General features: G+C 44.8%; 2 protein-coding genes across 3 annotated transcripts in view; one reads left to right on the top strand and one right to left on the bottom strand.

Moving 5' to 3' along the window:
* The window catches only part of DOCK1 (dedicator of cytokinesis 1), a 495,194-nt gene that overhangs the window by 182,016 nt on the left and 286,210 nt on the right, over nt 1-26,968 (top strand). For both annotated transcript variants that reach the window (XM_045809510.2, XM_045809509.2), the window contains exons 26-27: nt 11,411-11,538; nt 13,452-13,547. In XM_045809510.2, coding sequence (XP_045665466.2) covers nt 11,411-11,538; nt 13,452-13,547 — 224 coding nt within the window. The remainder of the gene's footprint in view (nt 1-11,410; nt 11,539-13,451; nt 13,548-26,968) is intronic.
* INSYN2A (inhibitory synaptic factor 2A) overlaps nt 20,636-26,968 on the bottom strand; it is a 39,866-nt gene continuing 33,533 nt past the window's right edge. Inside the window, exon 3 of the mRNA XM_045809513.2 lies at nt 20,636-22,942. Coding sequence (XP_045665469.2) covers nt 22,759-22,942 — 184 coding nt within the window. The 3' untranslated portion in view covers nt 20,636-22,758. The remainder of the gene's footprint in view (nt 22,943-26,968) is intronic.

Raw genomic sequence — 26,968 nt, 5'->3', positions numbered from 1 at the left:
TTTATTTTGGGTTTTTTTATTTCCCCCTGATGGTTGGAATCTAGCAGTGAGTGGGAATGGGAAGTGTGCCATTCCCTCATTTTCTGGCCATTCCCATGGCTCGCTCTTTCAATATAGCAAGCAGGCTCCTTTTAGATGGTGTTCGTCACCCTCATAAAACTTCATTTGTGTTCCATTTTGAACAATACAGAGCTTCTTCAAAATGTAGGCCTAGAGAGCTTAAATTATTTTCCTCATTCTTATTTTCAAGGTGAATGATTCTTCCAGTTACCAAGCAGAGTGAAACTCTCCTTTTTAATGGTAGAAACATTAGTTACAGCAGCCCTTGGAAATCTGAGGGCAAAGGCTCAGATACCAATGGGACTAGTTATTAGGAAATATTGAAGTCAGATTTTCAGACTATTTTTGTTGTGATTAATCCCAGATATAAAATTTATATTTCTTAAAATCACTCTATCAACTTCTGCTTGTAGAAAGAATAGCTATATGTTTAATACAGATTTATAATAAAATATACCTTCTTAATGCTTTGATCCATAAACAAATCAAAATAAAATCTCTTGAGCTTCTCCATTGTGGAAAATGGAGAGATATTTCTCTTTATTGAAAGGATCACAAACCCAGAGCTGCTCTATAGTAGTTTTGTTAACTTGAGGGATGTTGTACAGAAAGAAAAACTGGGTTTGGTGCCTTCATGTGACACAGTCAGGTAATGTACCACACATATAGCATTCCTGGAGACTTTAATTAGGTAGTAGTCATGCTGATCACTTCTAAGCTTTGAACCCCAAAGGCTGGTTCTTGAAATAACCGTGGAATGTGAAATCATTTTCTCCTCTTCTATTTTTGAAATAATTTTAATCTTTATCTGTGAAGTCCCATACCTTTTTCATACCTCATTCTATATATTGCTCTATATCATTCATTATATGAGCATTTGAAAAGACTATCTGTTAAAACAGCACAGCCTTTTAGAAAGGGCTTATTGAGTCTAGGAGGGTGAACTCAATTTCAGTTTCTTAATTATATCTGTTTCCATTCCATTATAATTTGTTGAACACCTACCATGTGCTTAGAACTGTTGGTTAGCAAGTTTGATTCCTCTGAGAGGCTTCAGAGCCATCAGCTTAAAAATGTATAATTGGAAAAGAGTAATTCTCTGAAGTTACTGATAAGGGCCCAGGAGTTAAGCAACAACTCCTAATCTGTAAGCAAGAGCCCAAGCAGGGAGCTGTCCACCACTCTGGTGCTGATTAAGGAGTTGTCTTTTAGAAATCCATCACTCGCTCTGTTCTTAAACTATTTCACATCCACTATATGAGTAATACATTCTGAATACTGAATTCACTTCAAATGCCATATGGAACAAGATAAAATACAATTATATGGATAAACAAACACAAATAAATGTAAACGAACTATGCAAAATAAATAAGCAAAAATGCAGTGTTGTGCTCATGAAGTTTTCATACCTTTTTCTTCTTCTTTTGTGTGTGTGTGTGTGTGTGTGTGTGTGTGTGTGAACTCTTATCTGTGATCAGATTGGTAGTTCCTCAGGGTGTAGTTGGTCCAGCCTTTATCATAGTCTCTGGGTGGGCTCCTATCCTTGTTGCTTGATGTTGGGAGCAAGAAGAGCAACCTTAGAAGAGGCAGCCTCTGTTGTCCTGTATCTATTCGTGCTCATACAGGGCATCAGGATGGCGAGTTTCTGAGTCTCCCCAGTTCATGATTCCTTCCAAGCCACATGAGATTAGCTCTGTACCTGCATGATACGTTACCTACAGTAACTTGCCTGGGACATCTGGAGGAGCCCCAGTGCAGTCTGTCTTCTCCCAGGTTCTCCTTGAAGACCCCATTCTTTTTCTGTTGCATAAACCTTTTCCTGAGTGCACAGACCATCCCTCAAGATAGAGTGGACTGGACCATATGGTTTTGACGCTGTTTTTAACATACACATTTCATTGTCACGTCAAGCAGGAGGTTGTGGGCTTTTTGTTGTTGTTGTTGTTTATGGTTTTTTTTTTTTTTTTTTTTTTTTACTCTTAGCTGGTCAACTCAGTCTTGGAAGCCAATTTATTTACAAAGAATCTACCACCATGAGAAGACATTTATGAAAATCTTAATCAGTACAAAGCTCAGAAGCTCCATTTAGGTGCAACAAATGTGGCTATGATGCTAAGCAACTCTTGTCTTTTCCATAAAATGAATAAGATATAAGGTTGACAGAGCATAGTGATCATTGAAGCAGCAATCCTCAGATTTCAGTATGGCCGGTATATTTTTAAATAAGCAAGGCTAGAATGAGCTATAGAGTTTTTAGGAATATATTGAGTGACAGATGGCAGTTATATCAAGTGATCTGAAGAAACATGCATAGTAACAAAACACCGAGTGTGTGCTGAAGTACATTGACCAAGACCTTTGTTCTTGGCTACCTTCATTCTCCTGGTTAAAAGAATGCACACCACACCCCAGCCCTGTATATTGTTTCTTTGTTTTCTCATCCTCCACATGGTAAGATTCTACCCAAGGACTGGCAGACCTGTAGAATTCCTTCTGAGCTTACCAAGCCACCTCCTTAATGCACTTCCATCCATCTAGAGACTAGACTCCTGGCCTGACTGGCACTTCCCACACAGTCTTCCCCAGGATGTTACTTGACTCTTTCTACTTTTTTCATCTACTTGTAAATAGGACTCATTTGTGATTTTTCTCCATTGGTGGTTCGTTCATTTCTTTCTTCTGAAAAATTAATTATTACTACAATTAGTTATTACTACAATACTAACGAATGTTTAACTCCTATTATTAAACTTCTCAAAACCAAGGGATACAAAATATCTGCTGCCCCATTCCTTCTTCCAAAAAGATGACATATATTGTACTAGGTCCAGTGGCTTCAACCAGAAGATGTCTTTGATAAGCTACTTTTCCCATTGCTATATAGTCTATATGCTACCATGTTCTCCTTCCAATTTCCAAGATTATTTTAATTTATTTCTTTTAAAAAGATTTTACTTATTTATTTGTGTGAGAAAGAGAGACAACATGGGCAGGAGGGGCAGAGGGAGAGGTAGAGAGAGAATCTCAAACAGACTCCATAAGCATGGAGCCCAGCATGGGGCTCGATCTCACAACCCTGAGATCATGACCTGAGGGGAAACCAAGAGTTGGATGCTGAAATGACTGTGCCACCCAGGCGCCGCATGGATTCTTTTAATTTTAATGTCATCCTCTCAATTAAAATTCCATGACATCGGGTACCTCAAAGCTGACATGCTGATTATCTTATTTCTGGTAATTTCAGCACTCAGCCAAGTGGCACTGAGGAGCTTCTGACCAAAATATTTATGAAGGTGTTACCAGATGATAGGGATAGAAACATGGTGCAGGGCATTTGTAGTTACTCCATTTCACAGAAAAAGAGGAAAAATGGAAAAGGAAATCAAAAAGGAAATCCAAAAAGGAAAGATGGCATACCTAGGGTTGCTCAGCTTGAATTGAATCTCCTGGTACTAGCAATGATTATGACGTGTTACATTAAAATGATACTTGGAAAAATGTAATCTTCATTTGACTTTTAAAGATGCCTGTACCACATGTGGTTACATGCATGTGTCATTTATTCTAAGGAACTGTGGCTTTGGGATCAGGCACCTAATTCTGGCTCGGCTGCTTAGTGGCTCAGTCCCTGCACATCCCTTCTCTCTGGCACCTGGTACCCCCATCTGTCAATCTGGACATAAGTAGATGGCTCCTGTGATCCCTTCCATTGCTGACTCCGACCCCATTTCCTGTATTTCTGTTGTTTGAAGACTTGAGGGAGAGAATCATTTGAACAAATTGAATCATGTGGGTACAGAGTTCTTAGATAGTTGAAAAATAAGATGAGTGTCTATAACAAATGAGTAACAAGCATCCCCCATTTATATAACTCCTACTGTTTAATTCTCATTAAAAGTGTTAATCTGGATCTCAGTTCTATGTAACAGACTCAAGGTTATTAAATGCACTTTATGGATCATTTGTTTAATGTGACCAAACTAAAAATTAAGCAGCACATTACTCAGTGTTCATAAAATGAATGTTTTAAATGGACAGATTCATTCTCGTATTTGCATCTTGCTTTAATGTAGAGCCGTAATGGGGTTATAGACGGATATTCTGCTTGGACATTTATAAGCTGATGATGCCTGTTGAATACCTTTTATAAAGATTAATATTTTTTACTTTGTGCCCATTACCAGAGCATTAATCATCATGGCTTGAGCCCGCACAGCTGAGGATGAACAGATGTCGAATTATTGCTGTCTGTAATCATAGTGGATCACACTGGGAGAAGGGGTTGTGGAAGGGAGGCTGGGACCTCTGATCCCCACAGCTGACTTGTGTGGATTCTGGGTCCACTGGGCTGCCTGCATTTCCCTCATCCAGCGGGGAAAATCAGGAGAACTGCTAGCTAGCTCTGGCCTCCCTGTGGGTTCTATGTCTGCCTCGACTCAGACTATCGGGCACTCCCAAGCCCTGTGGTCGCATCCATGTGAAGAGACATCTGATAGGAGAGATCTGCGGTGGCCTTCATTCTCCTTCCAGTGATGAACATCAGTTCATTAAAATGAGAAATCACACAGGAGGTCTTTAACATCTGCTTCCTAGCATACTCCGAGACCAGGCTGTCCAACACAAATAGAGAGCCACATATGCAATTTATAATTTTCTAGAGGCTACAGTTAGGGAAAAAAAAAAGTACAAAGCAATTCCTGAAATTAATTTTAATGATTTATCTAAAATCTCATCTCAACATGAGTTCAATCTAAATATTACTAATGACCTGGTTTCCATTCATTTTTTTCCACACTGAGTCTTGAAATCCAGTGTGTTTTTGACACCAATAGCACATCTCAATTTGGATGCTACATTTTCATCACAGATACTTAATCTGTGTTTTGAACATTTCATAAAATTTACCACTGAAAAGTAAATTCCCATACTCAAGTTGTTCCAGTCTTCCATACTAATGTTTCCAATAAGCAAGTATCATTTTTTACATTTACGTTTTAATTACTTAAAAATTAACTAAATTTGAATTCCATTCCTCCGTGGCACCAGCTGTATTTCAAGGGCTCACTGGCTACCCTCTTGGATAGTGCAGCTCTCAGGCATTCGTCTTTGTGTACTTTTTGTTGAAAAGGCTGACTTTGTATGATGATATTGTTTCTATTATTGTTATTGGGAGCTCCCATTATTGAATGCTCCCCTTGGTCATATGCATACACTATATCATCTTGATTCTCACAGGGAACCTCAGAGGTAAACACAGCCCCATTTTGGAGGTAAAAAATTAAGGCTTAGAAAGTAGAGGTAACCTGTAAGATCCAAAGCAAAGAGTAAGCGGGGTGGATTTTATCATTTCCTCATGTGTCTGGGTAAACTGAACCTTCACTGAGAGTAAAGGCTTTCCCCAAATTGAAGAGTGACCCAGGTTCCTAGCCTCCCAGTCAAATATTTATTGTAGCTGTTTTCCAAATGGTTATGTGTGGGTAGTTTATTTAAAATGTATTTTCTGTTAAAATGCAAAGTTTTGTTTGTTTGTTTTGGGGTGGTATTGTCATTTTCCCAGGCCATCTGCCTTGAACCTAATTGGACTGTTGGCATCAGTCATGGTAGAGAAATGGCACTCTGTTCATAGGGAAGGGTATTCAGGGCACCAAGTTGGGACATTCAGAATATGACAGGAGATTCTTCTTTCTTGGCTGTCAGACACTGTGTCTGATGCTTTAAAATTCTTCATTGCAGGCACAAGTGTGTGTTTGCTGTGTGTGATGTAATGTGTGAGTGTGCGTGTTGTGTGGTATGTGTGGTATGTATGTAGTGAGTGGTGTGAGCGTGGTGTGTCTGGGTGTGGTGTGATTGTGGCATATTTATGGTGTGTATATGTGTTTGTGGTATGAGTGCTGTGAGTGTGGTGAGTGTGTGCATGTGTATGGGTGTTTGTGGTATGAATGTGTGTGTGCGGTGAGTGCATGTGGTGTACTTTCTTCTGTGCTCTACATTTTTTGTCAGGACTCATTCGTAAAATTTGAGAGACTTGGGAGTCACTTAGAATTTGTGCCCACCACCTCGTGAAGAAGCTGGAAGTCACTCACACGTGGACTAAGAGACCCCCTTTGAGAGATGAGGTTGGGGACTGTGTCCCTTGGGCCCAGAGCGGGGGGGCAGTTGAGGAGCTGGGACAGCACGGGGAGGCACACTGGCTTCTCTCCGCACACCTGTCACTTGATCCTGTGCACCACCCACACCAGCTCTCGCACATGCATCCGCACGCACGCGTGTGTGCCTGCACACACGCCGTCCTGTGAAACCGGGTCACCCGAAATGGGGGGATCTTGTTATGATGCTGTTTTCTCTCTGATGTTTTCCAAGGATAGGATGGGGCGGCTCTGACCGCAGGTCCCTCTTTCCCACCAAACAAGAGTCAAGCGATGTGGTTTACAGACCAAGAACAAGGGACATGTGTGACAGCTGTCCTATTAGGAGGAGCACACACGCACACAATCAGGTCTTAGTGTGTGTGTGGGGGCTACTCCACTTGGGTGAGAACAAGCCCTCTGCTCTCATGGAGATTGCATCCCTGCAAGGATTGTAGAACCAGTGGTCATTTACGGTGGTCTGCGCACCGGACGTCCTGGGCCCTCCTGCACCCTGGTCTGCCTGTGGGCCATGCTGGGGCCTACAGATCATGGGTCACCAACAAGGTGTGCCCTTCGGTCAGCCTCCAGCTTTGGTCCCCTTGGCCTCTCCAGGTCTCTGGGGCATTGCCTTTCTTCCTGGGGGGCTGGGACATGTTTCTCAGGAGTGCTGCTACCCTGTGACCCCTCTGTCCTTGGTCACCTTCATGAGATGCCTGGTGAGGTCAGTGTGGTCTTTGAGGAAAGCCTGGGCGTGTTGGCTACCCGTCTCCAGAGCTCCGTTCTGGGGTTGGGAGATGGTGGTCCTTGACACTGGGGTGTCAGCCTGCTTTCATAAAGTCCTTCTGCCAGCATTGGCTCCCCTTGTCCTTCCAATGAAGGGTGATGCTCCCCTTTCCCCACTTTACCGTGACCAGTCTGGGTGGGGAGGGTGAGGAAGGACAGATGAGCTACAGTTCTCCTGTGGCTACTGGAAACGTCCAGCTTGTGGTTATGGGTCCACCAGGAGGATGATTTTTATATTCTCAGAGGGCTAAGAGAATGAAATGTCTTTCCATGTGACGAAATGGCAGTGAAGTTTCCAAAAAGTTTTGTCATTTCTCATCAAGAGAAGCCGGATTACAAACAGGTGCAGCTACCACGCAGAGCCCTGGTTTGGGGGGAAGGTAGGTTCTCCCGCCGGGCAGCAGAAGATGGCTGACAGCGTCTCCTGCTGAAGATGAACAGGGCAGCCATCACTTCTTCACCTGGAGTAATTCTGACAAATGACACTAACACACTCAATTACCTCTGAGAACGGGGAAGTCAACAGCTGCCTGTCCAGCATGACAGATAGATGGGGTGATAAGAGATGGATTTCGGCCAGGGCATCTGGGTCCCGGTGCCTAGAGGGACATTTCTGCCATCTCTGAGTCTGAACTGTGTTCCTCTGATTTTCTGAGACTGTTCACAGACACACTCCTCCCCCAGCCTGGACTGGCCTTCTACTTCTGTTGGGTTCCTCCTACGCTTGTTTTGACCAGCTGACAGTCATTTGTTTTCCTTTATCATGTTGTCAGCGTTCAGGGCTTTCTAGCTCCAAGTTCTTCCTTTGAGATTTCTTGGAAATCTGACTTACCTCCATGATGGTGGCAGCGGTAGGGATGAACCAGTGGACAGGGGTGGTCAAAGGCTTGGGCCCCTGGTGAGGTGGTCAAGCTGGGTGATGTGTTCAGGCAGAAGGGAATGAAGACCGTCATCCTGGAGATGTCCTGCCAGGGGCCGTGATGATGGACGCAAGCAGGGCTGGACCCAGACAGGTTTGCCAGGAGACCTTCCAGCCTCTTGGGTTCGAGGAGGTTGGTGTGTAGTCTTTACACTGAATGTGGTCTTGTGGTTCAGGTCAGCATGTCAAGAGCTGGTGAGGACAGATGTCATTTGTGAGCGTTGAGATTCTGTAGGAAAGACACTGGGCTTGGGGTGCTTATGGGATTCATGTGTTCGGTGGGTCAGCATTTGGAACTGATGCACTTTCGGGCTGGCTTCACTGCCACGGATAATTTTCTTGTGGCACTTCCCTTGGACTGGCTTGGAACTCTGGCAGCTGTCTGACACCTGTGCATGGTGCTACCCTGACCGTAGGCCTTAGTTCTTTGGAGCACTTCCCTTTTGAGTTTACAGGGCTGTGGTATTTGGGGAGAGGCTGACTTCGCCCATTGGCATCACAGGGAGGGTTGGCTGAGAAGGTAAGGGAATCCTGTGAGGGCCCCTGACATCGTGAACACAGACATGGAGGGTCCTTTATGGTCCCCACAGGATAGCACCTCTCCACATGCTGTGTGTCTCGCTCCCAGGCCTCCGGTGATTCCTGACATTACAGCCAGTAAGGTGAGCCTGGCCTCTGTCCAGAAGCTACATAGCATGTCAGCACCTCACATGTTAAGTATCGACTACTCTAATTGTCAACAAGTGAAATCATATAAGCACTGGACAAAACTCTCTCTGGAAAAATGGAGCCGCTATTGTCCTTTTCAGGAGATGAATCAAAGTGGGAAATTGAAAAAGCCTTATTATCATGAGCTTCTCATATGCGGTTCCCTGGAAGTCGGTGGAACAGAAGGTTTATGCTATTTCTTGGTCCTCATGTCTCCCAACTGCACCCTTGGGTCTTCATTACCATGTAGTTCTTGGGGAGATCTTCTCACTAAGTGGGTCTCAGCATACTTGCAAGAACCATTTCAATGTTGCATGCTCCGTTTTTTCTTATTAAAAAAATTCAGGAAACATTAGTGCAAAACATGCTTTTATGTGTCATTAACGTAAGCCCCAAAATGTAAAATCCTAAAAACAAGCTAAGTATATCTAATGTTTCAGAGCTCTGCCGTCTTCTCTCTCGTGCTCTGCATTTTAAAGGGAACAGCAGTGCCTGGGCTGGTTTCACAAGCAGAACTAGGGTGGTAAGAACAGATAGCTCATATTGGAGGGAGGGTGATACTGGAGTTAAATGGGATTTCCCAACTGGAAGAGACAATTTAGTAATTACATTTTGTCTTTCATCTCCTTTGTGTTTGTTTCCTTATTGTTCTTTAATTATCTGAACATCCTCTTCTCTGCTCTTATCTAAAAATCAAACGACAACCTGAACATTCTTTGGTCCTTATGTCCAAGTGTCCCTTCATCACACAGCTGTGCTCCCGGGAGCTGTATCTGTGTCCCTTATACCCATTTTTCATCCCCGCTCGGCCACTCCTGGAAGCTGCCTCAGGAGGTCTGTGTGCCTCTCACTGCCACATCCCAAACCTATTCTGTTCCACCTGTTCTTGTGGCCATATTTGGCCACGTTGACTACTCTGTTTTCTCTCTTTGGGGGATGTCACTTGTCTCTGTCTCCACATCCCTGCTCTCTCCACCTTTGTGTCCTGCACCTCTCCTGTTCTAGTACCTACATCCTGATGCTGGTCAGGGTATTCTGCTCATTCTTCATGTTCCCTTTGATAGTCTTCTTGGCTCTCATTACTGCTCAGAGGCTGATGATTCTTTAATCTGCATTTCTAAGCCAGAAATAACGTCTAGAACCCTCTCTCCATTTGCCTAGTAGAGAGAGCCACTTGGGTGTCCAATAGCCAAATAAAACGCAACCTGTCCAAACTGAACCCTGGTCCTTTTCTCTTTCTTTTTAAAATAAACTTGTTTGCCCACTTTCCTCTCCTTGGGTGGCATCACATGGCTCCTTGGATGACACACTCATTCCCAGGATGCTGATCATTGGGTTTGACTCTCCTTTATCTGCCACCGTCCATCACCAAGCACTGTGTCCTGCCAGCCCTCAGTTTTCTCTTGTTCAAGGCCTCTTTCAAACTCACCACTACACAGGAGGTCAGGGCTTTGCTTTTTCTTGCCTGGACAATCGCAGGAGCTAACTGAGGTTTCTCCCCTCCTGTCTCCACTGCCTTCCCCATGCACCATCCCACAGGGTCTCTAGCCTTTAAAGCTGCTCACGTCTCTCCCTCTTTAGCTCCCCCATCAGCATGTTCCATTTCTCAGCTTCCTTCCACCTCGGCCGTCATGTTCATACTGGTTTCCAGCTGCCTGTCTGGCCTTTTATCCTGCTCCTCTCCTCCCCCACCCCCCTCAACTGCGCATGTGCCGCTTGAATGTGTCCTATGTGCCTGCCTGCCTTTGTGTACAGGTTTCCTATTCTTTGATTGCTTGCCCCATGCGAGAAATTACTATTGCTCTTGCCAGCAGTGAAGGTACTGCCCCCCTGACGGAGGCCTCCCTGACTCTCATCTCCAAACTCAGTGCTTGTTCCTCTCGGCTCCCTCCTTCACATGCCTGTGCCTTAGTGCGGGGGTCTGGGAGGCCAGAGAGAGGCTGCGGCTCCTCCCTTGTATCTGTATTATGTCCTAAAAGCAGGTACCTAGTCCTGAGCACCTAATGAGGCCCAGGCCTTCTCACTTAACCTTGTTAGGAGTACATTGTACCCCAAGCCTGTGAGTAGCTAGTGCCACGTATCTCTTAGAGGTGAGCAATCTGAGACTCAGAGAGCTAACGCGAGCTGCTCAAGATACCTCTGTTAGGAAGGGAGGAGAATGTTACCTCCGAAAACCTCTCTCCAGAACCTTAGAATCTGAGCCCTCAGCAAACTGTCCCTGCAGGTGTGAGCCTAGCAGAAAGTTGTCCCAGAGTGAGCAAGATCAAACAGGGGATTAAGTTGGTTATGACCCGGCTGAGCTCAGAAACCTTCATTTACGAGGCGTATGGGAGTAGAAGGAGACCCATGCTTTGGTCCTCCTCGGAGAAAATAAGAGGAGCTGCAATTCAGATAACTTTTGTTGTAACTAGTGTTTCTTTCAAAGTTGTAAATCAATGAATTTATGGTTTGGCGCAGAAAATTAGGCAAAGCCCCAACAGGTGTGTTCGTGTTTGTATCTATGTGCACACTAGGGGATGTATGTGTCAATGTGTTTATATATGTTTGCGGATTATTTTTGTACATTTACAAAGAGATACACATATAGATGTGTGCACATTTGCTTGTGTGCAAAGTATTTACAAAGCAGGGTGAGTGATTTCCTCACATACAGCCATCTGACCCCCTCCAGATGTCAGTTTCACATTTGGAAGAAAGTAAATGTAACATGCTTGAAAACAATGTAACGTGCTAGGAAAACAAGCTTCTAGCAAATAGAGTTGTATCTTGGTGGTTCTCCTGCTGACTGGCAGCCCCATGTCCCCTGCAGACTGCAGAGAGATCCTGCTTCCCATGATGACGGATCAGCTCAAGTACCATCTGGAGAGACAGGAAGACCTGGAGGCCTGTTGCCAGCTGCTCAGCCACATCCTGGAGGTTCTGTACCGGAAGGACGTGGTGAGTAATGGCCCCGCTTACTCAGGCTGCCTTCAAGGACCCGGCAGGAGGGGTCCCCTTATAGTCCCCACGAGTCCCCGCCTCACTGCACAAAGGTGCACTGGATTCGTTTAAAAAGAAATGACCTTAATTTTAAGGGTTAGCCTCTCTGTCTCTGTTGGGTGGTACCCTTCAATGGCTTTTATTTATGTATAAAGTGTGATACTAATATTAAAATGTGTATTCTTCCAAGTTAAAAATCTTTAAGTTTTTCCCCTGACTTCCTCAGGTGAATGCCTCCCCAAGACAGATTTTGATCCTTAAGATCAGAAAATGGCTTTGATATTAAAAATTAGAAATAAATGGAGGCTAATTATATTCTTTTTGTCAATTTTTTTTAAAGGTTTTATTTATTTATTTGACAGAGAGAGACAGCCAGCGAGAAAGGGAGCACAAGCAGGGGGAGTGGGAGAGGAAGAAGCAGGCTCATAGCAGAGGAGCCCAATGTGGGGCTCGATCCCATAACGCCACGCCCTGAGCCAAAGGCAGACGCTTAACCGCTGTGCCACCCAGGCGCCCCTCTTTTTGTCAATTCTTAATTTAAGTAATGCATGCACAGAGTTTTTGTTTTTGTTTGTTGTTGTTTTTTTTTTTTTAAGTATTGGTGCTTCTGAGAGTTTTGAGAAGAATGGCTCTCTGCCTCTTTTCCCACATTCCTTTCCCTACAAGTTATTTCCTTCTGTGCTTTTTTAGCTGGGTTTTTTTTTTTTTCCCTTTAAAAATGGTATTTCCTTTTCTGTTTGAGTAGATTCTACGCTTAGTCCACTGACCTTTTTCCTTAATCAGAAGTTGGTGCAAGTGCATATGGAACATCTGACCCTTTGGCTTCCCATCCCCAACATAACCCCCCCCCCCCCACACACCCCCCGTGAACTCACGATTCTCCGGGTGTGTCTGGAAAGGCATGCAGCTCCTTGTCCATCCATCTGCGCCTCTAGCAGGAGACAGATGGGCCAGGTTTTTAAGGTCAGCAGGGCTTAATCTTTGCTCTCCCCCACGTGACCTCTGGACACCTTCCCGGTCAACACATGCACATACCTGTCCTGCCCACTTCCTTCTTGCATGGGCTCATGCTCTCAGAGCCTGGTTAGTGTCACTGAAGAAAGAGATCAGATTAAATCACTTCGTAGTAAGGTTGACTACATCAGCTCTTCCAGGGGAGCTGCCTTTGAAAGGTTTTAGAAGCCTTAATCCAGCAGCCAGCCTCCAGTGGCCCCATTCTGGGGCCTTCCCTTTTCTTAAAGGGGAGAAGGTTGGAAGTGAAGCTGTGTGGCCCAACCATGTAGTGGAGTTGGTGCCTGCCCTGGCCTTGTATGTGAGCTCCTAGAGGACATACCTAAAGAGGGCCCAAGTTCATGGAGAAGAATCAGGAATCCCATCAGACACAAACTAACAGAGCAAATTTTTACTAATGGATAAAAATCTGTGGCACTATGAATTTTAGATAGTGTGCATAAATAAATAAATGCGTTGTTCCGCAGCTTATGCAGACTGGACAATCAGAGCAATCTGTGGTTTGCTGTCAGCCTGCTTCCCATTTACAGATGGACAAGCGTCTCTAGAACACTGATTGGTGGGCTAATCAGGGATCATAAACATTATATTATTTATACAGATTTGTTTTATTTTTACGGTTTGCTTAAATTAAATTACTATGATTATATAACAAATTACCATTAATGGACTATAATTAATAAGATGTCTTGTGTTTTCTTTGTGAAGGCTTTTGCCTTTGACAAGGGCCATTCTTCATCTCGTTAAGGTTTATAATTGATTTACTTTTTACAGGGTAAGTGGATTCAGTGACAGCCACCAGGACTTGCATGCTAATGATTGTCTTAGGTGTTGGTTTTCACTGGTGTGTCTTCCTTCAGGGTCCAACTCAGAGGCATGTCCAGATAATCATGGAGAAACTTCTTCGGACAGTGAACCGAACCGTCATTTCCATGGGGCGGGATTCCGAACTCATTGTAAGTGCTCAGTGACGTGTGCTTGGGTGTGTAATGGTGGCCAACACCATCTTTCTCAGGCATGTCACTTACTCTTATGCCCGAAAATCCACCTGGTCCTTTTCCAGCTGCCTTTTGACAGTAAGCTTGTTTTACTGTGTTGTAGCAAGCAGTTGACATGCATTTAGTCACGGTCTGGTCTATAAAATAGGCTGATTTTCCATGATTCTAGAAGCAAGTATCAAAGTTGAAGGGTCAGCAAACCAACATTTTGGAGACAGAAACATTTGATTCTAGTTTACTTGTAATTTACTTCTAGCAAAGGATATGTCTTTTCTTCTAAGTCTTTATTCTTCTGGTGGTTTCTTTCTACGTATTTACATTTAAGATGCCATTAATAAAATTTTATGAAGGACCTTAAAAAGTAATTGAGGTGCTGCAACCCAGGTATTTTATTGTCTACTCTGATACATTGTAGACGTTTCTCTTGTACAGATGACTGAGGCATGCAGTAGCATCTGTGATTTTTCTCAGGAACGTTTTAATAATAATTTCGATAGTTTTTCAAGTTTTGTATAATGGGAGTTTTTTCCCCCAGAGTTTACCATTCTCCTTCCAACCATTATCCTTAAGTTTGACTTCTTAGGCAAAAAATGCACACATAGGTCTCTTTTACTTCCCCTCATTTCTAGTACACATTACCATTTTACTAAGTTTGGTTGATGGTATTTAAAAAAATTTTTTTTTTCAAATCCAGGAACAAAACATCCAGTTAAAGAATTTTCATTGGCAACCAGACTAGATACCTTGGTCTTACCTGTGTGACCATAAGTCTTTCTGCTCATCCTGGGAGGGGACAATTAAGGTGACATGCATGTCTGTTGAGGCAACAAGGCAAGAACATAGTAGCATTGGATCGGATTGGTTTCTGCGGCTGGCATCAGGAAAGGATGCGGTTTTGGGTGAAATCACAGATGGGAGGCACAGAAGTGGGACAGTTGCTGCCTTAGTATGTTTCCGTCCAGTAAGACAGCATATTTCATGCTTCAGAGTTTCAGAATATGTTATGTTCACATTTTCCTTTTTAAGGTATGTCTCATTTAGGTCTGGACGATCACATGTATAAATTAGGAAATAAAATATTTCCGTGTAAGTCGGTTTTATTTGCAGCGGACTTTTCCATTATTCTGCAATAGTAGATTTGTGTACTTTATCATGTTCTTTTGTGTAATCTTAACACCTTTGTATAGGTGGTGGAGACGGGGCCCCATGGAGTAAGATGTGAGGTGACTCCAGGATCACCCCCAGGAGCTGGTGCTCCTGCCTTTCTGGGGTTGTGCCGTGGATGTCCTTGGAATACTCTCCTGTTGTGGACCTCTGAAGGGCCCAGAGGTGGGATGGATGATGTGTGGCTTGAAGCTGAACCAAGTTTGCTGCCATTCTCCTAAGATGACCCCTGTCAGAATTGGCTGGAGTACAGAGGTGGCGGTGACATGATGACACCGTGGGGTTGCAGGGAGTAGGTGATGGGCAGATGGGGGTGGTGGCCAGGGTCGGGACCAGTGAACTGAGGAGATAGTTCTAGGGTTAGGGGCCTGACCTGAGCAAGGTGTTCACTTGGGCCATCCCCTGCTGGCAAGGAGGTTAAACTGGGATGAGCAAGGCAAGAAGGAACTCATACAAGTTTGGATGAGGCTTGGAATGTGGAGAGATTGTAAGGTGCTTTCAATCAACGGATCTAGCAAAGCTCAAACAATTCAGGTGGAGTACGATGTCTTCTCTCAGACCATGTGGTCCCGGAGTCCTCTGGGAAAGTTTTCGTCTTTGGCATGATGCCCATAGTCGTGACCATTTGTGATTGCAGCACGTTACTGATACTTAACTTCTGTGCTGGCCACTGTGTAACGAGTGGGAAGATTCTCATTTAATTCTCAGCTTTACTGTGCTTATGTGACTGCAGAAAATGTCGTGCAGAGACAGAAGAAATAGTTCTAGCTCTCACAGCTGGCATGGAAACTGTGGTTTGGTGCCCTGGGTTGGTGCTGGAGCTGGTTCTCCTCGTCTTTTCTGTAAGATTGATACTCGTGAGGCTCATCTCAGTGGCATCCAGGAAGTAGCGAAGGGGACTGTGAATTGCTCCTAGGTCTTCATCCTACGTAGGGAGGCAGCTGTCCAGCGAAGTAAGTAAGCACCTTTCCATTCAGTCATTTCCATGGGCCACACGCTAGGATCTCCTGGAGGTAGAAGGGGGGTTGGGTACCCCTTTCCCGAAGGGCCTGGAGGACCCCTCCAGAGTTTGAGGAGCCCATGCATATTTGAAGAAGGAGCCCATGCATATTCGAAGAAGGGGGGATGACAGTGAGGACCCTCACTCAGTCTTACCCTGCTGGGGACCCGTTCCTATTGGGCAGTCAGGAGGGGTTCAGGGCCCTGTCTGGGAACCGGGGTGTGGAGCAAACCACCCACGTCCAGGCCCATTCCCCACCGTCCTGACTTTCTCCCATAGAAGTCTCTAGAAGCAGGAAGGGGATTTAGGCCCTAAGCAGATGCCTCCCAATTCCAACATCTCCACTATCCATAAAAGGAGTCCAGAGATTCCTTTTGTAAAACCAACAAGGCTCTCATGGAAAGACTCTCGAAAGAAAAAAACAGATTCTGAATAAGCTGTAATTACTCAATGGGCAGCAGCAGCATCGAGATGTTTTCATGAAGGACGATTACCTTTTAAAATGAGTTCTTTAGAAGAACCTTGAAGTCATCAAGGAACCGTGATCCCTTGTGATGCCCACAGAGTGGGAAGACGGAAACGCTGTCCTGCGCTGTGTGCCTGACCTTGCTTTTCCGATTTGCTCAGATGCAGATTTATGCATTAGCTTCTTAATGTCACTGTTGTTGCTCTGTGAATTTAGATTAGAGGAAGATCTGGAGAGAAAAATAGCCCTGGCAGGGTGGACAAAAATCTCAGTCAGGGGACCTTCTAGAGTAGAAGAGCAGAGGATGGTTTCCAGATCTGTCCTCGGTAAGCTGTAATATTCCAGTGTAACATGGGGATTTCAGTCCCTATGTGTTTGTACTCGTTTTTGCATAAACGGAATGGAAGTGGTGTAACTATGAATCAGCTTAAGGATTCTAAGTAATCAGTGGAAATGGATTTAAAAATTAAAGTGATTAAAAAAGTGTTGAATAGGTATGCTTCGTGTAATGATTTATTCCTCGATACTGTCAACAATAATACCTGGAATGTGGCCTCCGTTTGCATCGGAATGTTACTCGTTGGGAATGCTATTGTGGGCTGACAGTTTCCCTATCTATTCATGTATGGAATTGAGAAATGAGGGACTTCCCCTGTCACTGGAGAATCTGTGATGTAGAGTGTGAGCCCTTAAATATATATATAAAATTTATTTGAGAGAGAGAGAGCACGCCCAAGGTGAGGGGCAGAAGGAGAAGCAGACTCCCCACTGAGCAGGGAGCCCAACGCAGAGCTCCATCCCAGGACCCCAGAATCATGACCTGAGCCGAAGGCAGCTGCTTAACTGACTGGGCCACCCAGGCGCCCGAGCCTTTTCTGTCTGTGTCTGTGGTGTTTCCTAAACACTGTACAGTTGATTGTGTATTGTTTGTTTGGTTTATTTGATACCTTTCAGCATTCTGTATGAAATGAGCTGTTGGAATGCATCTCATGCATAGGATAAAAATGTGCCATAATCCTAAGTATCCTACTTTTTAACAAATAAAATTGCATCTGGGAAGTGCAGGAGTGTAGATCTTGTAGGTGCCTGAAACAGGCCCTAACCCAGAAGCCTTGCAGTGACCTTGCCACAGAATTGAGATGCCATCTTTATTCCACTGGGGTTTGATCCTGTGCAATAATTGAGAGATATGCTTAGTTTAATACTGTCCGATTTCAGATTTTTTATTTCTCTTCCTTTTTGGAAGTTTCTGGGGCCCTCAGTGTTAGGCAGTGCTCCTCGTCATGGTACATGGTTCTGAGCCGTGCTGCGCTAGGTGCTTTTGTTTGTGGACAGATGGCATGACCAGCCTTCTGCTGGGTGACCTGGTACCGCTTCCGCCCCTCCCCCCATGCGCGTGTGTCTGTGCTGGGATAAAGCACTTGTACGCACAGCTGGCTTGAGAGAAGACCAGATGAGTCATCCACAGGGCTGTGTCTCCTCCTGTGATATTAGGTGCTGCTGCTCCTTCCCAGTGATCAGATTTACATTCTGTTAATGGGTCCTTTAAAAATGTAATCGAATGAAAAGGACTTTTAAAGATTTTTCTGTGGCCTGGATACCCACCAGAAGACTGGCAATTCCTAATTCACTAAAGTGAAAATGTGGGCCTTTTCTAAGGACCTTGCAAAATTCTCCAGGAGGGCTTAGGAAAGGGGCAAATGGCGCCTCTGGTGAGCGGCACACCTCCTGATTCACTCCACTCCCATGATGGAACGTATTCTGTCTCTGCTCTGAGCACCAACGGGGGGGGGGGGGTGACACTGATGGGCCCCGGGTGTGTTTCATTGTGAGATCGGCATCGCTGGTGGGGGAGATGCTGTTAGTGGGAACCCGGTGCTTTGAGCCTCAGTAATTTATAAGGACCTGACATGTTTCTTCACTTGGAAAAGAGTGTCCTAGAACTGGCCTCCCAGTGGAGAGAGAGCGCTTTTACCAAGACTCCTGACCCAGTATTTTCACAAAGATGTGCTTCGTCCCCGTGCATGAACATTCAATTTTGCGATGTTTGTTCTTTCAAAGAAGTTGAAGTATGAATGTGCTTTCTAAAAAAAACTGTTCTTAATCTTCATTTGCAAAAGAAAGTAATGTGTTATAAAAGTTCCAAATTGATGGTGTTTCCCTCTTCTATATGAGTGTCATAGAAAGTGTCTCTGATGGTATGTTTGCCAATAAATCTACCTTGAAGACTTGTGGCTTTTAGAAAACCATAGCCTGACATGCGTGCATGTGGGAGCTGTGATGGCTTTATATATATATATATATATATATATATACACCCATTTTTATTAGGTATTGGTACACCAATTCTTCCTGGCCTTTCTCACATTTCTAGTGTTTTCTCAAGGTTGGTCCCTGACTGTGGATTTACCGCAGAGGAAAGAAACACCATGTCACTGCCTGGGTCAAATATTCCATGCAGTTCTTGCATATTCATACTAAATCACAAAGGTATCTTCAGTTAATTATCAAGCTACTTAAAAGGCAATATGCTGCTCTCACATGACCTTCTTATCTGCCGAAATGTATGCTGCACGTGACCACAGGCTTAGTTAACACCAGTTCACAGCATGGAACACTCTTCTGGATCCTGTGACTCCTCCAGTAAATAAATTGGTCGCACACTTGTCTCCTGCCAAATGTGCCAGTGATAGAGCTTTTCTAGATAAAAGGAGATAAATCAGTACAGAAAGCAGCTGCTGTGAACTTTCGGTGACGCTTCGCCAACGAAACCGCCTCACTTAGTAATCAAGTCAAATTTTACTTGCTGATAAAAACGCTCTGGAATGGTCAGTCCACTGATGGTGGCTCCGTGCTGTTCCCGGTGGCGTGGAACAGATGCGGTCACAACCCAGTTCTCTCTTCTCCGAAAGGCACAATGCGGGCACTCTGATTTGATGGTGCATCGTCTGAGCTGTGATCCAGGATTGTGAAACTCAGCTCTGCCATGCTACCATGCTCCTGCAGGGAGGATGGCTTCGTCAGGCAGGCTCCTGGTTACTGTCTGAGACTGGAGGCAGCTGGTGCTGGTTCATAAATGTGACTGCATTTATGCCCCACCTCAGGTCTCCCCAGCAACTCTGCTCACATCCTACACCCTTTTCCCACACCTTGGTTTCCTCCCTGTTACACTCTGCTGGGGTTGGGGGAGGGCCTGAGATCCAAGGAGCAGGTGCAGAGGCCCTGGGACTCCTTGGAGGTCAGTCGCAAACCAGTCACTTGGAAAGTACCCACGAGGCAGAATGCCCTTTGCCTTATCTAGTTTGTATACACAGCACCCATAGGTGGCTCAGAGTGAGTATAGAGTGGGACCTGGAGTATTTTTTTCCCAGATGCTGCAGGCTGGCGCACTAGGTTTTCCTCCCCACCCTGCACACGGGTTAACACCCATCTCTTCCTTTCCCTGGTGAGTGTGTGAGGGCAACAGAGCCTCTGTCTCTGCCTCAGTGATCCCACCATCTTGGTAGGTGGACTGTCTTAGTGCAGACAGTGGGAAAGGGGGTGGGGAGGTCTCCGCTCCTAGGCTTCCAGGCGGGCCTCTCCCTTGGGAGAGGGCACGAGTTTTGGGTTGGTCTCTGCTGGAGAGACAGGGTGCTCAGCCCAATTGGGGTGTAGATCTTTCACTCACACTCCCCTCCTCCCTCCAGAGAGGAAGAAAAGAAGGAGCTGGCCTATCCTCTGTGGCTGGAGACCTGCTTGGTGGCTGATTTAGAGAGAAGCTGTCTCCATGGGGCCCTTACAGGATTTGTCTTGGAAACACTGATGAGTTCACTTGTCTCTCTGAGGGTCTTTAAAAATTACACAAGTGAGCCAGATCCTGCTGTGAGCCTGTATTAAGCTTTGTGCCATTAAAAAGTCTTCTTGTCCTCCTGGTGGCTAAAGCCCCTGCCAGGGTCCAGGGTCTGGTAAGCACTGCCCGAGCTGCATTTCCGCCCTGTCCTCTCCAGCCAGGCCAGGTGAGCCTGAGGACGCCTGACCACCATCTCCTCTCCTGAAGATCCTTCCTTTATTATTACTTTCTTAGATTACTTCTATTTTCCCAAATGATTGAGACCATGAAATAAGTTTAAGAGCCACACAAAACATTACCTTTGATTTTTTATTTAAAAATTAATAAAGAACTTAGTGACAAGTATAATAATTTAATCTCTATACGTAATGCCATGTGTACATGTACATATGAGGGAACACTGTACTTTTTACCTTGGTTTTGTATCAAAGTTTTTACTTAAATCTTTCTAAGAGAAGAATCGGCATCTGTTCATGACACATTGCAATTAAACTATGAAATGATTTTGAAAATATTCTTTTTCTATTCTGAAGATAGTTTTAGTTTTAAATAGGAATTATCTTCAGTTTCCTTTTTGACGCTGAAAATTTCTTTTCTTTTTTTTTTTTTTTTTTGGTCTTGACTGCTTTCAAACAGTGATGTCATTCTGTTTACTAGGAGACAGATTTATAGCACTAATTAGAAAGCTGCTAACACCCTTATTTCAATTCACCGAGATAGTCGGGATTCTTAAAACACAAGGGGATATAACTTGTTGCAAACATTTTTATAACTTTAGTTAAAAACAGTATAAAATACATGAAACACTTTTTTTTTTTAAATTTTTGTCTACATGAAACAATTGCACTTCCTTCGTGGTACGGGATCAACGTGTCTGTCCTTTCCCTTGCACAAAAATATTTCTCAATTCTGTTTACTGATAATTCAAGGATTTCTGTCCTCACATAGTGTTTCCATAAAAGATGTGTGTTTTTCTTTTAATTAAAGCGTACCTCTGCAGTATAGTGTGAGTAATCCCCAGAGAATGCTTACAGGATACACTCTTCATTTTTATCAATTCCAGGTCTGATGGCTGATCACTAGGTCCTTGTAGAATCGAAACACTTAGAACTAAAATAGATTTGCTGTTGAGTGAGGAGGAAACGCATGGCGAGAAATAGCTCTGAGGTGAAAAGTGCAGGTAGAGATCCTTTTACTGAGGGTAGCCACTTTGCTTTTGGCATCTAATCAATGAGGTGTCCATGTCAGCACGAGATTAGATGTGAAACTTTTGGACAGAAACTTGAAGACTAGGTTTTCTTGTATGTTCACAAACTATTCAAAATTTAAGTTGTACAAAAAAAGGCAAAATAAGATTCCCTACTTCCTATCGTGAAAAGCAGAAACTTGACAGACCAAGTCCTTCGTAGACGAGAGGGGCTTTTGATTTCTATAAAAAGATACTTGCAAAGGTGCAAAAGAATATGTGGAAAAATAAAGGAACTAAGATTTATATTGCAATGTATAATCAAAAGAGAACTCTAAGTGTCACTGTTTATTTAAAAAATACCTAAAAACATTTGATTCACAGCTTTCCCCTAGGTATGTCATTGAGTACAACTGACTAATACGTTAGATGTAGGTGACATTAAGTGTGTTTGTTCCTAGCAGCTAAACTAAACACGCGGTTTCTCTTTGAGATGGTCAGGTCTTCCACGGTGGTTACGGAGCAGAACGGATTGTATGAAACGTCTGGCCGCGCTTTTGGTGATGAACAATGTCTCAAAAATTGATCCACAGAAACACTTTCTGGCAGCAGAGAACACCTGTAATTTATTGGTGACTGTATTATCCATTGTGTATCTCTCTGTGTGTTTTCAAATTCTTGCCAGAATTTATCATTTGGCCTTTGGGTACCAAAAGATTAAAAATGAGATCTAAGAAAGCTTAGTGTCCAATAGCTCTGACCCTGTCAACATTAGTGATTAAAGGCATGTCCTGACTTTGGGGGACTCCTGGCTGCTGGCCATTTGGAAGATGAGCAGTAAACGTGTCGCAGGTCTGGAGATGAGGAGAATGCTAAGTTTGAGGTGTCAGTGTGACACTGGGATGTGGTCACTTGGCTTAGCGTTACGGCGCGTGAAGGCAAATACACATATAGTCACATTGTAGAGATTGTTTATGGTCTCCGACCACTTGAAAAAATTGTGCTTTCTCCAGAATTTGATGTGCTGAAAATGGCACTCGCCCCCTGCTTATTTGCAAAATTAAACATAAAAATGAAGTCCTTTGCAAACATAAGGCTTGCTTTTTCTTCTCATTATTTAAAAAAAAAAAAAGTAAAAGTAAAGGCTTAAAAGTAATTATGAGTTTTAGCTGTGTACAGAGTGACAGCCCACGGTCTCGCAGGCCAGTAATGTAACACACTTGCCGATCTGGGGGCAGGGTGGGGGCATAGAATTTTTTACTTATCATCTTTGACTACATAAGCTTCATTTCAGAGTTGATATCCCACATCCGTGAACGGCAAAGAACAGCCAGCAAGGTGTGACGTTTGCCACCTTGCTTCTGTTCATATCTGTTGGTACAAAGGCCTTTTTGGTAAGCAGGGTGGGAAGTGGGAGGCGTCTGAGCCAGCCACGGCTCACTCGATCCTATTCATTTTGGAACACGATTTACTTAACTCCAGTGGGTTTTAAAGGCGGCCTTTAGAATCCACATGCCATGAGTTTTAAAGAAACCAGAGTTTCCATCTTCCGTGCTTTTTAGATTCGGGTTTGGATTTTTGCTTGGGAGTAGCGGAGTAGGGCTCCTGAGAGTAAGGCGAAGGCACAACCTGAGTCTCCTCAAAAGGGTGGAGTTTCTTCAGAACTGGCTGGAGCTTGTCTTCTTGCTGCTTAAAGTCCAGCTCCACACTGGGGAGAAGAGAGAGGGGAGAATTTAGTGCTTGGTCTTTCATATGTAAAGATCCCCCTTGGTGACTGCAAAATGCGGCGACATCCTACCAGGGTGATAATCGGTTTGCGTTAAGTTTATGATGTAATTTTATGGCATTGGGAGTAAGCAGTCGGCTCTGATCTATTTTAGCTCTGTGCCTGGGAACTATCTCAAATAGGTTCATTTTCTTCGAAAATCACTTAACTTGCTTTCATGGCGAACCTTCGAAGTTTTATTAACGTACCCAGTTGGTGTCAGAGTGTGTCATGTGTTTGTTGTAATGAAAAAGGTGACATCCGAATAACCCTTTTGCTTGTCCATAGACTGCACACACGTGTTTCGTGGAATAAACAGGTAACCAGAAGTGTGAGTGTTTGGGGGCCATCTTAGCTCATACAGAGCAGGGGTGTGAAAGCCCTGTGCCCGTGCACCTTTTCACAAGATCAGAGAAATCCATGGACCTCACCTCAGACAGTTGTGGCATGACGTGACCTTGGCTTCTGTTCTCCTTACGAAATCTCATTTCCTACCAAAGTGGTAAGAGCCATGATATCCAGCCTCGGGGAAAATAGTGTGTTTATGGAGTCAACGCTGTTGAACGTCACTCCGTGGTGACGAAAGACAGTGTTTCAGGCAAGAACATGGAGTTCGGTGAAAATAACCCAAAATTATAATTACATTGCTGAAGCCAAAGCGTGTAGATGTATAGCCATGTAGAAGGACCTTTGGCAGTAGTGACGATGTTTATGTTAGAATAACAGGATTCAAAGCAATTTTTTTCTTAGGAAATTTCTCCACAGAATACTGTGGACTGTCTGGGGTCCTTCCTTCCCTTCATGGCTTTGGGAAACCCATTGTTGATCCCCTAACTAACTTCTAGGGGGTCCCCTTGGCCTTCAGGATGAGACGCCCTGGTCCAGTGACACTTCTCTGTGATGGTCCCAGTAGTCATGAGCCTTGCCTCCCTTCTCACCGCCCCTGTACCCCAACAATTTGAACGTGGGCACTGCATCACGCCAGGCCTCTGGAGAATTCCGCCCTGTGCTCCTTCCATGTCTGGTCTGGAGGCTGACTAAATGTCAGTAGATTTCAGTAAACGCTCAGCGATGATGATAATACATGAGCTCATAACATTTTATATCCAGTAGAGCCATAAACCATTTATAAACATGAAATCCTATTGATTTAGAGAACCATTAATCCTAGCCAAATTTTGACATTTTGGAAAGAGAAAACAGCAAAGCTGTATTATCCGGAGTTTTAAAAACAAGTTCAAGACCCATCTAATGGACCATTTTATGTTTTAAATCCACTGTTCCATTTTTCTTACCATCAAAGACTATAATAGCACTGGAAAAATTAAAAATATTGTCAGGGAAGTTTATGGCTAGTTAACCCCTGCTCCCAAAACAAGAATTATTTTTTCCCTTCGTTTCAGAGGGCCTTTGTGAGTTACGCTGCAGTTTATAGGAGGCAGAACGAAACCTCGTGAGCTCGTGCCTTGCTAATCTAGAGCGTGTGATGATGGAGGCACGGTTCCCTTTAAGGCGGTTGTGGAAAGTGACAATCTGCATTTATGAGCCATGAGCGCATTTACGTGGTGTGGTAAGACCAACAAGGACCGACATCCTGCCTTTTCCTCTTGGTGTCGCGGGGGCCATGTGGGCTTCGACAAGTCCCTGCCTGACAATCTCCCTGAATTATGGTGAGGATTTCCAACGCCCCTCACCCCCGCAAAGAAAAATCAGTGAAAAAGTGTCCTAAACTCTTAAGATGCAATTCAGATATTATGTAATCCTTATTATCTATTGATTGATCACTCATTTTATCCTGGGAACCAGAGTTAGCAGTGACAATGATGCCTGTGGAGGAATTCTCCAGCTTGGACCTTTCACAAGCAAAAACGAGGATCTTGCAGTTGAGTTTGTGAGGCCCTGTGGTATCCAGTGTGGTATGTTAGGTAGAAAGGGGTCATTTGGTTAATACTGAAAGCATGTGCTCCAGATCATAACCACCTCAACGGTCCCAGATAGGTTTTGAGTTATTAGATTGGCAGGCGGGTGCTCGCGTGTCCTAGGCTAACGGTACAATTCTGGGTACCTGTAATTATTGAATTCCCATTAAGCTGCTACACTGGGAATCCTGTTATTAACCAATTTATCACACCGTGGAACCATGTAATCACAGAGTAATCTAATCTGAGTTCTTGTTAACAAAATGACTCGACTCTATCTGTCGAGTTGATTCCCATTTGCCCTTCCCCATTACTGAGAAGCTGCCCTCGAGCAGGAGAAGGAGCAGGAACAGGCTTCGTTACAGAGGGAGTGTGTATGGCCACCGATGCCCTCTGGGAAATGCCCCTGGTGGGTCTGGCAGTGACCTTGAGCCATGCCCCCCTCTGCTCCTGTCATTCACGGGCGCCTGTGGAGCAGTGTGCCCTGGCTAACAGACACATTGATGCGTATTGCTGTGTCCACTGTTTTCCCCTGGGGGCCTTTTGTCAATGTGGAAGGAACACACCAAGTCTCTGGGTTGATCTGAAGCAGACAACTGGCTAGAGAGGGCAGGGTCTGAAGGTTAGTCTTCTGGCCAACTCTGGCTGACACAGAGTAAAGGTCCCTTTAGTTTTAGCCAAATGGCCTGAAGAAAGCAGCATCTGCTGTCCTGGCTAGAGCAGAGGACCTGGCAGAAGCCACTGATGGACGCAGGGCCCTTGGACTCTGCACACAGACTCCTGTCCCTGTGAGTTATCCAGATGGTGCCTGGGGAGGCTGCCTGGTGGAGAGGCACTGCCCTCACTCTGGGCTAGAGCACTGACACCTGAGTGACACCAGGTGTGGGGGACGGGGCCCCACATGCTGCCTGGCAGATGGTATGGTGTGGGAGTGGTCACCATTGCTACGGTCTTCATGGCTCTGACTTTTTCCCTGCCCGAAACTCCTGTCCTTGCTCCTGGCATGGTTCGCCACTCCTCGTCCCTCTGTCCCCCAGGTACACATTACCTCCTCATTCTCTAGCCACCTTCTGACAGATCACCTACCACTGCTCCTTTCTCTTCTCCTTCTCTGCTCTCACCTAGAATAATTACTTATTTGTGTCTGGACTATGTTGCCTCCATCCCCCAGATGCAGGTGCCAGGACTGGGGGGACTGTTGTCTCATCCCCATTCCCAGGACCTACAGCAGAACCTGGACTATGGCAGCTGACTGTATAATATCTACTGAATTAAACAAATGAACACAGAGCCTTAAAAAACAAATTCACCTTGGCTTTAGTCCCAGTTGCCCTGGGCTGCTCTGTTTGGGTCAGCGCCATTGCCCGTGCCCCCTCTCTCCTCCCACACTGAACCCAGTCCTTGCGCCAATCAAACAGGGCTTCTGGAAGAAGTTAGTGGGCCCACTCCAGGTGGAATCTGGCCCAGCACCATTCTCTCAGAACTTAATTGAAGAAGATGGTGAAACATTTTCTGCAACATACACACAAAGATCTTTTTGGAGCTTGGTTCCCACATTTCCAGTTGCTACTTCCCTTTTTCTGGAAGAGTCTGCAGTAAGATCTTGGAAAGGATGGATGGGGTCAGTAGGGTGCTCGTGAGTGACTAGCTGTTCCTATGCTCTGGTCAGGGGAACTCGGGAGTAGCATTTTATTCTTCCTGTGGGCTGGAGGATGGCCTGGGCCTGAGTTGGAGGCCCTGGTGGTGTCTTCCACTCTGTCGAAGGTGACCTGTCTCCACTGTGCAGTTCGGTTCTGCTGCCCCAGAGCGGTCCCAGCTCAGAGACTTACCCCTGGTGGAACGAGCAGATGAGAATGTTTGTATTCCAAGTCTGGGCGTAGACGTCATGGTCCTTTAGGACTCGGTGGGGGTTTAAACAGCTCCCTGGACGCTCGGGGATCTATGTGCCAGGCAACGCACAGGAGGCAGGAGGCTGCTGGTGTTGCCACCCATCTCCTGCAGGCCAGGTCTGGTGTTTGTGAGGCAGTGTCCTGGGGAGACGCACACCATG

This window comes from Ursus americanus, chromosome 6 (genome assembly GCF_024610735.1).
Source record: "Ursus americanus isolate L20-20 chromosome 6, mUrsAme1.1.p, whole genome shotgun sequence".
Lineage (NCBI taxonomy): Eukaryota > Metazoa > Chordata > Mammalia > Carnivora > Ursidae > Ursus > Ursus americanus.
The sequence above is the reverse complement of the archived record's forward strand: the minus strand, read 5'-3'. Positions and strand labels throughout refer to the sequence as shown.